Consider the following 12218-nt stretch of genomic DNA (forward strand, 5'->3'; position numbering starts at 1 on the left):
GTTTTAAAATATAGTTTATTTGTTTTTTAAAAAGCCTAAAATCTTATTTTTCCTTGACATACAAATTCATATTTCACTAATTCAAATTACTAGTTTACTAATAATCTGGGTCTAAAACTTCTCGATAATTAAGGTAGAAACAAATAAAAACCTTCAGTACTGGCCCTCTTATAAGATCCCTGCTGACTACAGAAGGACATAAAACTAATTCCTTGTAATAATTTACAGCTTCCAAAGACTATTAAAATTATTTGATTACAATGGAAAAATGCTTACTCTATGACAGTCAGTGAAAAAGCGAAAGCCACAAACACATACACACATACACAGAGTATAATGCTTTTTAAAAAAAAAAAAAAAAAGCGAAGAAAATACACTTTTATCTGGGTTAATTATCTTGGAGAGACAGAATTATTATTTTTTTCCGCAATTAACATTTTACTTTTCATTATAATCAGAACATGAAAATCAGCTTCTCAAAAAAAAAAAAAAGCTTACTTTCTTAGTTTCTATCAGAGAAAGAGGAGATTTTTTTTTTTTTTTTTTTTTTTTTTTTGAGATGGAGTCTCGCTGTCACCCAGGCTGGAGTGCAATGGCACGATCTCGGCTCACTGAAACCTCCACCTCCCAGGTTCAAGCAATTCTTCTGCCTCAGCCTCCGGAGTAGCTGGGATTACAGGCGTGCACCACCACACGGGGCTAATTTTTGTATTTTTAGTAGAGATAGGGTTTCACCATCTTGGCCAGGCTGGTCTTGAACTCCTGACCTCGTGATCCACCCGCCTCAGCCTCCCGAAGTGCTGGGATTACAGGCACGAGCCACTGCGCCCAGCCAAAACAGAAGATTCTTAAGCCAGTAATGAGAAAACTTTTTCAAACAAGGTCCAATTTTAGAGGGGGCGGTGGGGCGGTGAGGTGGCTTTACTGAACTCCATGGAGGGAAGATTGCGTATTTACTACAACTTCAGTTTCTTAATAAGAACAATGTTAGTGAGGAAACAATTCTTTTAATACTAAATCATCTCATTTAAAAAGCAACATCATCATCATAGAGGCTGCCTTTTCATTCTCTCATTCTTTACATCACTTGTTATCTACTTTAGCCTCCTCTAAAACCATGAAAGGTACAGTAACCTTTTTTTTTTGTTTGTTAACATATAGAGAAAATAAAGCCCACTTGACTGAGGTCCTACGTGGTCCAATTTCATTGAAAGCAAATCTTATTTTTTGTCAGGCACAGTGCTTAGTTGGAGGCTTAGAAATCAATAACTGCCACACACCCTTTCCCAATTTGGGCCTCTCTTTATTCAAATTGTGGAATTATTTTCAAAGATAGGTTGGACTTGCAGCAAACCAGTATACCCAAAGGCACTAGAATGGGTTCTCTAGCTCTGCTGAGTTAATCCCTAAAACCCAAAGGTCCTGGCTGACCCTTTTATTTTGTGTTCTTCTAGTGTATGCGTGCACACATGCATGCGTGTGTTTGAATGGAAGCACTTAAGGATCAGCTTGTATTGCTGCCCTAGTGGTTCTCCCTCTAATGTCTTTGATTTATAAAACTCAAAAGGCTCTTTTAAAAGTTGAATCTTAGGCTTTCCCAAAAGCTAAAATTCACTCCCTTTCAATAGAGCTCCTCACTACTCTAGGTAATACGGTAAAATATGAAGTGTGTGCTTGTATTACTCTCATGGTTCCCTTTTCTTCAAGTTTCTCCCTTTGGCACCTCTTCTCTGACCCATTCATAGTGCTCTTCCATTCATTAATCTTCTGCCAGGCCAAATGAGAACAGTGCGTCATCACAGTTATATATATCTGCCTTTTCTATCAGCAAGCAACCTGCCTCTACCCTGCAATTTATCCATTGAAAAAAAAAAAAAAGAATCCATTATTGATTCTATTACCAACCCCCTTTGAATGGTAATGAATTTCTATGTTTAAAGTGTAGAAATATTTGCAACTTGTAATGATGAACCATGACTAAGAGGCAGTATAAAACAGTTAAACAGGCACACTCTGGAGCCAGATGGCCTGGATTAGAATTCTGACTCTTCTACTTGCTAGCTGCATCACCCTGGGCTCTTTAATCTTAGGTTTAAAATGGGAGAAATACATTATCTGTCCAGAAGGCTCCTTTGAGCAATAATTGGCTTAGGATACAAAAAATGTATGCAAACCATAACAGGATGTAAATACAGAGGTCAGTAAATGTTATTTTACTATCTTTTACCCATAACTGTGGAAGGAAAAGTTTAGACTTCTTTAAAATTTTCAAGAAATAAACACATGAGAAAATATTTTTGTAGGTAGACAGCCCATGGAATTATGTTACTGAGTAAGATGAGAAGGCAAATTTCCTTTAGTCTCTTAAGGTAGGGGAAACAAGATGCTGTAAGGTACTCTCAGGGGAGTGTGGCATCATTGGAGAATCATTTATGGAGATATTAGTTGCTAGGTGAATATGCTGAAGGCCTATCTTTGGTAACTCCTCCTAACACAATCAGTTCTGCTGAGTTACCTCAGGGTATCTTCTTTGGGAGGCCCCACAGGAGGGTTCAAAATGCTTGAAGGCCAAGAATCATGCACCCTTTATGACCAATACTGCTTTTATATTTTGTAATCACATCATGGCTAAAATATGTGCCACTATACATCAAATTTACCTTATTATAGTGTCTTTATTCTCTCCCTGATTTCTTTAACCATGGTCTTTAATTTATTGCATTGTATTTTACTCTAAGTCACTGCAAATGCCTTTTTCTTTTTCTGTTTTGAAAAGTGGACATAAATAAATGCACATAGCCTGAAGGGGCGTTCTCCTTTAAACTCAGGCTTCTCTTTCATTTATCTCAGACTACCCAATGATTAGTTTGCTTTTCACACAATGTCTGGCATTACCTTTTTTTTCTCCTGTAGTGACAAGGTCTCACTGTGTTGTCCAAGCTAGTTTCCAACTTCTGGACTCAAGTGATCCTCCCACACTGGCCTCCCAAAGTGCTGGGATAACAGGTGTGAGCCACTGTGCCTGGCCTCCTTTCATATCTATTATCTTCTAGGTTTGGAGGCTTCTCCTACTTCCTGGATTAGCACCTACCCAGATACAACTCTACCATTTCAGCCCATGTCCACACACACAGCTTTGCCCAAGAATAGGACACGGTTGCAGCTAGTGCACAATCTGAGGAGAGAGGAATATACTTAGAGCTAGCTGATCTGAATGTGGGTTGCCCTCAGGGGCTGGCCTTATTCCCTGTCCCTTCTAATCACCTGATATTGAGATCCAGCTTCACCTGTAATGTGTTCTCCACAAATCTGACAAAATCTGCTTCTGTACCCATGGCATTGTTTTACCAGTCTTTATTTATTTGAATATGTGATGTCCTTTCACAGAATTTATGTCCAATTTCTTAATACACATCCAATAGTATTTTTTTTACAAGAAAATGATGTTCCTGGAATGCATCCTTTTTACCAATAAGTCTTACTGTATAAACAAAACAATGTTCTTCATTTGTTCTGAATCCTTCCCAACTCTTTCCAATCAAAATATGTTTGCCCTGAAAGAACAGGTCAATTATCATTTTTTGCATAATGCAGAGAATATCAAAAGACATTTCCAAGGATAATGAGACTGAAGTTGGATGTTAGGCCAGCATCTATTTTAACCATGCTGAAAAACCTAGTGGTATACACAGGTGCACTTTATGATGGTAAGTTTAACTTTTTCTCTTTTCCAATGTAGACTTGACAACAGTCAACTTTATCAGTCTGAGAAGGAGGCAGCTTCAAGTTGTACAGAAGTGTACAGCAGTGTCCACACACAGGCATTTTGCCAGGGCTTAAAATCTTGGAAGCAGACACAAACGGTACATTTCAATTCCCTTTGAGTGCATTCCTCTCCCTGCCTGACAGATGACAAGTTATTACTCCACCTATCCTTTCTCCTGAACTCTTCTTTCAGTCAAGACCGTCTACTGTTCTATGTTTGTAAGACTAAGGGAATGAGATGGGGGAAGTAAACTTTCATTTCAAAATAAGAAAAGAGAGTCCTGCTACCAATAACTATTTAACTGAGTTCAAAACTGGATACAAATTAACTTCAGAATACTTAAGAAACAATGTCAGGCTGGTGCGATGGCTCACGCCTGTAATCCCAACACTTTAGGAGGTCAAGGTGGGCGGATCACGGATCATGAGGCCAGGAGTCCAAGATAAGCCTGGCCAACATGGTGAAACCCTGTCTCTACTAAAAATACAAAAATTAGCCGGGCGTGGTGGCACGCACCCGTGATCCCAGCTACTCTGGAGGCTGAGGCAGAGGAATTGCTTAAACCTGGTGGGGCGGTGAGGAAGGTTGTGGTGAGCAGATATTGCACCACTGCACTCCAGCCTGGGCAACAGAGCAAGACTCCGTCACCGGGGTTTGGGCAGGGGGAGGAGAATGTTAAGTTCCTTCGTGTTCTACAATTCCAAGATATTTAGTATCAACTGTAAAATGTTATCATATTAAATAAAACAGGTAATAGGAGATCAAATAAAGATACTATTGAAATGTAAACAAAGTTGTTTCCTTAAAGAGAAAAGTTTGGGTACTGAATTTAATAAAATTATTGAACTCCAAGAAGAATGAAAATTATAACATTTGGGTTAAGGAACCCAAAGTAAATGTAACTTAATGAAAGTAGGTAGTGTTTTTTTCTGCATGTGGCACACAACTGAAGAGTTTTACTATCTTAGGTCATCAAAGACTTTGTGCCTTCAAGATGCTTCCCACCTGGTAAAGACAGCTCGATGTGTTATGATTCAATAAGTTCTGCATAAAGCTGATAAGGGTGACTATGAAGAACTGCTACTGAAAGGGATCGGAAGGAACAAGAATGTTTGTCTCACTTTCATAACAGATTGGAGTCCACTCCCAACTCCTTCTTGGCACTTTTTGGGCTAAATTAACAGTTGGTGAATAACAGAACTCACCTTTTAATTTCTAACACAGCGGGTTGCTCAATTTCACTGTATGCACTAATAATTTTAGCCTTATATTTGATTCTGTGTACAATTTTTAGTCCAACAAATACTGATGGCTCGAAAATGCCATGGAGTATATGCTTTTAATTTCATTAATTCTTTCACTCATTTATTTATTCAGCTAATATTTAACTGCACACCTAACCACATGCTGTAAGTACTGTACTAGGCAATGAAATTCAAAGAAAAAGAAGTCCCTTCTCTCAATAAACTCTGCCCAACAGAGGGCAAACAATCACAACTGAAGGTGGTCAGTGCCACAACGAAAGTACGCACTGGACACAGGAGGGGTGGGGCAAACAGTACCAAGAACAATGCTGAGAGACGTCAGAAAAAGGCTCCTAAAGGTAATCCTGGAGGCAAGTTGTATTTTAACAAGTTGAGAAGTAAAAGGCTATGTGAAGACATAACAAAATAAGGCATAACTCAAAGAGCTACAAAGATCTCATTATTAATGTAGCTTGAAGCATGATGGGTTAAAGAAATTAGGAAGGAAAAGTGTATTGAGACTACACTCTGGGACTGTACTAGGTAATAAAAATTCTAAAGTACCATAAGATGGAGCCCCTGATCGCGAGGAGGTTACAGTGTAGAGGAAGACAAAGACCCTCAAACAGTTCATTTCAATAAGGTTGGTGTCATAGTGGAAGAACACATAGGGAAACACGGCTAGACAGGCACAAAGGAGTGCCTTATACATCACACAAAGATGTTAAAAATTTTATCCTATAGTCAACAGACAGTCACTGAAAATTCTGAAATGGATAGTAATTACAACAGTGGCAGTGGATGATGGATTGGAAGGTATAAAGAATAGGGCAAGAAGGAGGCTTCTGCCAAAGCCCAGGCAAGTATGTGATGAACCTGAACAAGGCCACCCTACTGTGGCAACTTTATAATGTTTTTTTCTAGCCAAGTGAATGGGGATTCTCTCTAATCTATCATTAAAAGAAGAAAAGGAAAAATCCAGAGTGAAATTTTCTGAAACTCCTTAAAGGCTTAGCAAAAAGTTACATTAAAAAAAATTTTTTTAACCTTCCTTGGAAAAAATCAGTAATGAGTTTAAAATTTAGTACAGATAATCTTAAGTCCAATAAGCAAATTGTGAAATATCAAACTGATGGAAAGTGGTATATGCATTTTAAATGACTACATATAAAAATCTGAGAAACTTAAAATATGACTAGAAAGGCAGAATAAATATCATATGTGCAGTAAGATACTGTATAGTATGCAGTATACGCTGACAAGCTAAAAGAAAAAATGAAAGGTAAAATAATTTCTATTACTTTTATTGTTTTTTACAGTAATAGAATAAAATGAAATGAAAAAAACCAACACAAGAATAACGTTTATTGTATTCGATGGGCCTGACCCACATGAGTTACACCCGATTTTTAGTTCTTGGTTTCCTAGAATGGTTTTTACAAATGGTCTTCCTGCCTAACTGCAATATTATCAAAATACAAAATGATTGATACTTTGGCTTAAGAGAGATCCTTAAAATTTCTATTATGAATAGTTATCTCCTTCCTGACTGATAGAAGGTAAAGGCAAATTCAAAAAGCTAATAGGACTCAAAGTCAAAGAACACAGGAGAAAAAAATATACATAAATAATTTTCGCATGTGTGTTTCTCCAGACTATTTCAGAGAAAAGAAATCTGTGGAAAATGGCTGTACCACCAAAAGACTTTTTAAAGCCATTTTAAAACAATTCAGTCGACAAACACATCATTTATTGAGCATCTATAAACCAAGCACTTTACTCTGAAGACACAAAAGAAAATAAAATATATAGTTCCTGCCCTCAAGGAGCTCACAGTCTAAAAGGAGAGAAAGAATGGTTACAAATAATTGCAATAAAGTATGGTGAGTCCTCTAACAGAAGTATGTAAAAGATACTACGATAAGCAAAGAAGACAGGTAGAGTGAGAAAAGTCAAGGTGGCTTTCATAAGGGAGTTAAGTCTTTAATGAGCTATAGGAAGGGAAAGAAGACTTCAACAGCACATGCAAGGAAATGTTAAATATGAAAGAAGGTGAATGGGGGTAATTTTCATAGTCCCTATGGTACACAGAGTGAAGGGAAGAGCAAAAATAAATGAGGTTAAAGGAGAAAGCAGGGAACAAATTACAAAGAACCTAATATTCATACTAGAGAATATGACTATTATTGAATTCTATCAAATCTAAACTGCCATCAATTACAAGACACAACATTACTATATATACCATAAGAAAGAAAAAAGCTTTATGCTTGGGTGTTAATATTAGTATAGAATACTACTGAATAAAGATACATTACCAAAGGGCTATGCCCTCAGTGTAAGATTAAAGAAATAAATTAGCCATGCAGAAAGGGAAAGCAAAGAATTTTGTATTTCTCAACTTGCCCTTAGGTAGAAAGGAGAAGCAAAAAATCTTCCTGAGAACTGAACCTTGAGCAGATCTGCAGCCTAAATTAAAGCTAATACTGTGGTCCAAAAACAAATGAACAAAACAAACAAGCAAAAACTTTAACGTGGTCTCCGGTTGGTAGTGTCCCCAAATGCCTGGCAGAAACAAATGAAAATTCTCTTTAGAAGAACAAGACTTCAATCCTGAACAACAGCAATTTAAGATGCAATTTCACTGCAAAGATGAAAACAGTGCATCTCAGAATCAATGAAAAGCAGTCAATCTTATAGTCAGTCTTAAAGCTGGTGATGTTTCAGAATTACACAGGGAACTCTTTAAAAATACAAATCACCAGACTTCACACCCAGAGATTCTCATACAGGTAGGTTGTCAGACAGGTGGATACTTCAGCTAGGCCGGATGTTGAGCCTTGGAATCTCTATTTTAACAAGCTATCCAACATTTCTTTTTTACACACCTGACAAGATAACAAGACACTAGCATCTGTCTGTGGAATCAGCTGAAAAATCCTACTCTAGAAGTTCTTTGTGGAGAGAAGCTAGATTAGAAGAGTATAGGGACAGTAGATACAGGACAGTAAATATAACAGGAGATTGTTAAAAGTCTTCACGCTAGAGGTGGTGATCATTTAAATACTAACAGTGGGAGAAAAGTAAGAGTATTAAGGAGGCAGAACTACATAGAATTCTTTAATAAAAACTATATGAAAGTAAAGGCATTAGATTTGATTCTGAAAAATTTCAGAAGACTACTCCTGGGCATTAGGGGCACTGGACCTTTAAAAGTAAATCTCAGGTGGGCGCGGTAGCTCACACCTGTAATCCCAGCACTCTGGGAGGCCGAGGTGGGCAGATCAACTGAGGTCAGGAGTTTGAGACCAGCCTGGCCAACAAGACGAAATCCCATCTCTACTAATAATACAAACATCAGCTGGGTGTGGTGGCACACGCCTGTAATCCCAACTACTGAGGAGGCTGAAGCAGGAGAATCACTTAAACCCAGATGGCAGAGGTTGCAGTGAGCCAAGATCATGCCACTGCACTCCAGCCTGGGTAACAGAGAGACTCTGTCTCAAAGAAAAAAAAAAAAGGAAATCTCATTTGGGTATAGTAATCCACCACCTTTTAGCTATGTAATAAAGTATAAGTGCTATATAAAATCCTATACTACATAAATATCAAATGTTCCAAATGTTACTTAAAACTCAAAATGATTTCCAAATTCAGATGTAAGCACAGAGGGATTTTATTCTTTAATGTTTAACATATCTATTAATCAGTGTGTATGAATTAAAAAATTAGAATTTCTTTAGGCAAAAGAAAAGATTTCCACTGGTTGATAAATTTAAAGTACAAACAGAAAACAATGAATTAACAAACTTACGCTGAATATGAATGAACTGTTTTGGCTGTTTAAACTCTCCTTTGTACAAGCGATTGTAATAGTTGACGTTGCTCTCTGCCTCAGGAACAGGAATGACCATGCTCTCTTTTTTTTCTCTAAACACTTGCTGTGCTGAAATTGCTCGCTGTAAATGATGTTCCTGGAAAATGTAAAGTAGGCAACATAAGTTGTTTAAGTAATATTAATCAATGCATAATTTTATATAAAAGTTACTTTGTTTAATAATCACAAAGTGCTTTAAGAATCAATTATAAATAGTTCCTTTGCCAAAGACCTACAGTTACATTGTCATCATTCTCTCTTAATACTCGTGGCTCATACTGATAACACCTTAGATTATTACAATTTTTGTAAGTAGAATTTTTTTAAACAAAATTAAATATATACTCAGAAACTAGAATATAAAATTTCAATTACAAAAAATTAATCTGTTTGCTAGATTAATTGAGGTGTTTGTCACCACTACCAGATGAAAGAAAAATTCCAAATTACAGGAAATAAATTTGTATCACAGATTTTAAGTATCTTCTGCATTTATTACTTCAAACTTTAACAGTACAAAATTCTGAATATTTCAAAGAAAGATAAAATTATGTACAACAAGTTTTATTACTACCAGGGCAGAAAATATTTTTAAATAAAGGTTAAATGAACAGTTCCTATAACATATATCCAGTTTCTAATCACTTCATTACTTCCACAACTTACTGAAATAGCCTCCTAAATAGAATTTTCCCTCCTTCCTCCCTTCCCCCACAATGGCCCATTCCCAATAAAACAGTTTTACCTTTTGGAAGGTAAATCGTGTCATGCCACCCACCCCATAAAGGATTTCTGATCTCCATCCTATTCAGAGTAAAGGTTAAAAATCACTCAATGGCTGGGTGGTGGCTCATGCCTGTAATCCCAGCACTTTGGGAGGCCAAGACGGGTGGATCAAAAGGTCAGGAGATCGAAACCATCCTGGCTAACACAGTGAAACCCCGACTCTACTAAAAATACCAAAAAAATTAGCCGGGCGTAGTGGCGGGCGCCTGTAGTCCCAGCTACTCAGGAGGCTGAGGCAGGAGAATGGCGTGAACCCAGGAGGCAGAGGTTGCAGTGAGCCGAGATCACGCCACTGGAATCCAGCCTGGGCAACACAGCGAGACTCCGTCTCAAAAAAAAAAAAAATTTCACTCAATGACCTACAAGACTCTGCATCTCTCTTATCTCATTTCCAACCTCTCTCCTCTCCAATCTTTAATTCTAGCCACACTGATGTTGCTGTTTCTATATATCCAAACAGTCTGCTTTCAAAATTGCTTCCAGTCTTATCTTAGCAGAGAGGCCTTCCGTGACTTTTTTTTCTAATCTAAAAGAGTACTCCTCCTCTAGCATTCCTTCCCTGTTTTACTCTCCTCGATACCTTTCCTGTTTTACTTTCCTCCATGCCACTTTGCAACATCATAGTAAAGATCTCATTTGTTTACTGCCCCTCTCCCCCTAGCATAAAGTAAGTTCCAAGAAGGCAATGATTTTTGCTTGTTTTGTTAATTTCTTATCCCTAATGCCTAGTACAATGGCCAAAATATAGAAGCTGCTTAACATACATTAACTGAATGAATAAATGAAATCTTTACTGGATTCCTACTACATGTCAGGCTATGCAAAATGCATATAAAGAAACTGAGGCATAAGGATGTTTTGTAAGTTGTTGAGGTCAAACAGTTCTAAGTAACAAAACAGAAACACAATTCAGGATATACATATATATGCAAAGCCAAAATTCTTTTTTTAAAAAATTTTATTATTATTATACTTTAAGTTTTAGGGTACATGTGTACAACGTGCAGGTTTGTTACATATGTATACATGTGCCATGCTGGTGTGCTGCACCCATTAACTCATCATTTAGCATTAGGTATATCTCCTAATGCTATCCGTCCCCCCTCCCCCCATCCCACAACAGGCCCCAGTGTGTGTGATGTTCCCCTTCCTGTGTGTCCATGTGTTCTCACTGTTCAATTCCCACCTATGAGTGAGCACATGCGGTGTTTGATTTTTTGCCTTTGCAATAGTTTGCTGAGAATGATGGTTTCCAGCTTCATCCATGTCCCTACAAAGGACATGAGCTCATCATTTTTTATGGCTGCATAATATTCCATGGTGTATATGTGCCACATTTTCTTAATCCAGTCTATCATTGTTGGACATTTGGGTTGGTTCCAAGTCTTGCAAAGCCAAAATTCTTAATCCTAAGATATTACACCATTTTTTTGGAAATTAGAAGGTCTTAATTTCATTCAAGCCTTTAGGGTATGTGAAATGTTATTATACAAAAGGAATTAGTGCAGTGATCCAAAAAGAAAAGTTTCGTTCAGCAAGACATAAATAAAATTAAACTGAAGGTCCATTCTATGCAAAATACACAGTAGATTAGTTTGATTATAACTAGTACTTTAAAAGGAAGGTAAGATGATAGAGGGGGATAGATACCAAATAATAAGAAAATAATTAATTTCATGATCTTCTGCCAGTAATTACCGTTAAAGAAAGCAGAGAGACAGAGACATAAAACAAATGGGAAAGAAAAGAAATACAATATGAGGAAGTGGGCAAACAAGCTTCTATGCCATAGACAAGTGAACAGTAAGCCAGGGCAGCTATTGGGACTCCCACAAGCAGCATCGTTTTGTCAGATCCAATCAAGTCATACCTGCTTTTCCCCAAATAATCATCTATACTACATCATAGTTAGCATCTCTTTGGCATCTGTCAGAATAAGTTAAATCAAGAAAGCATATTTAAGAAAAATGCCATGAAATTTGGCTAAGGAACAGAAGTCTAGGAATAGCTAAGTAAACTTAAAAAGCAGCAGAAAATGTGGCATGAGAACGGAGACCTGCCTACTAGAAATCACAAAATATTATAAAGCCACATTTTCTGCTCCTTTTTAAGCTCACTAAGTGCCACTCTAGTGAACATACAAATAATAACGAAGCAAAACAGCCTTATTGCTGAGACAGAGAAAGTTTCAGTGGTCTGGTCAGTGGTCAATGTCAAACCAGCCACAACATTCCCGTAAGCCAAAGCCTAATCCAGGGCAAGGCATTTCAATTCTATGAAGGCTGAGAGAGGTGAAAAAGCTACAGGAAAAAAGTTAGAAGATGGCAGAGATTGGCTCATGAGGTTGAAGGCAAAAATCCATCTCCATAACATAAAAGCGCAAGGTGAGGCAACAAGTGCTGATGCAGAAACATCACAAGTGATCCAGAAGATCTAGTTAAGATCACTGATGAAGGTAGCTACACTGAATAATAGATTTTCAATGTAGATGAAATAGCCTTCTACTGGTAGAAGATGCCATCTAGGACTTTTATAGCTAGAGAGG

At 37.4% G+C, this 12218-nt stretch overlaps 1 protein-coding gene across 3 annotated transcripts in view; it reads right to left on the reverse strand.

Annotated features, from left to right (window-relative positions):
* EPC2 (enhancer of polycomb homolog 2) overlaps positions 1-12218 on the reverse strand; it is a 143728-nt gene that overhangs the window by 89243 nt on the left and 42267 nt on the right. For all 3 annotated transcript variants that reach the window (XM_034954023.3, XM_034954024.3, XM_003816689.6), the window contains exon 2: positions 8825-8984. In XM_034954023.3, coding sequence (XP_034809914.1) covers positions 8825-8984 — 160 coding nt within the window. The remainder of the gene's footprint in view (positions 1-8824; positions 8985-12218) is intronic.

The sequence above is a fragment of the Pan paniscus genome, chromosome 13 (genome assembly GCF_029289425.2).
Source record: "Pan paniscus chromosome 13, NHGRI_mPanPan1-v2.0_pri, whole genome shotgun sequence".
NCBI classification, from domain to species: domain Eukaryota; kingdom Metazoa; phylum Chordata; class Mammalia; order Primates; family Hominidae; genus Pan; species Pan paniscus.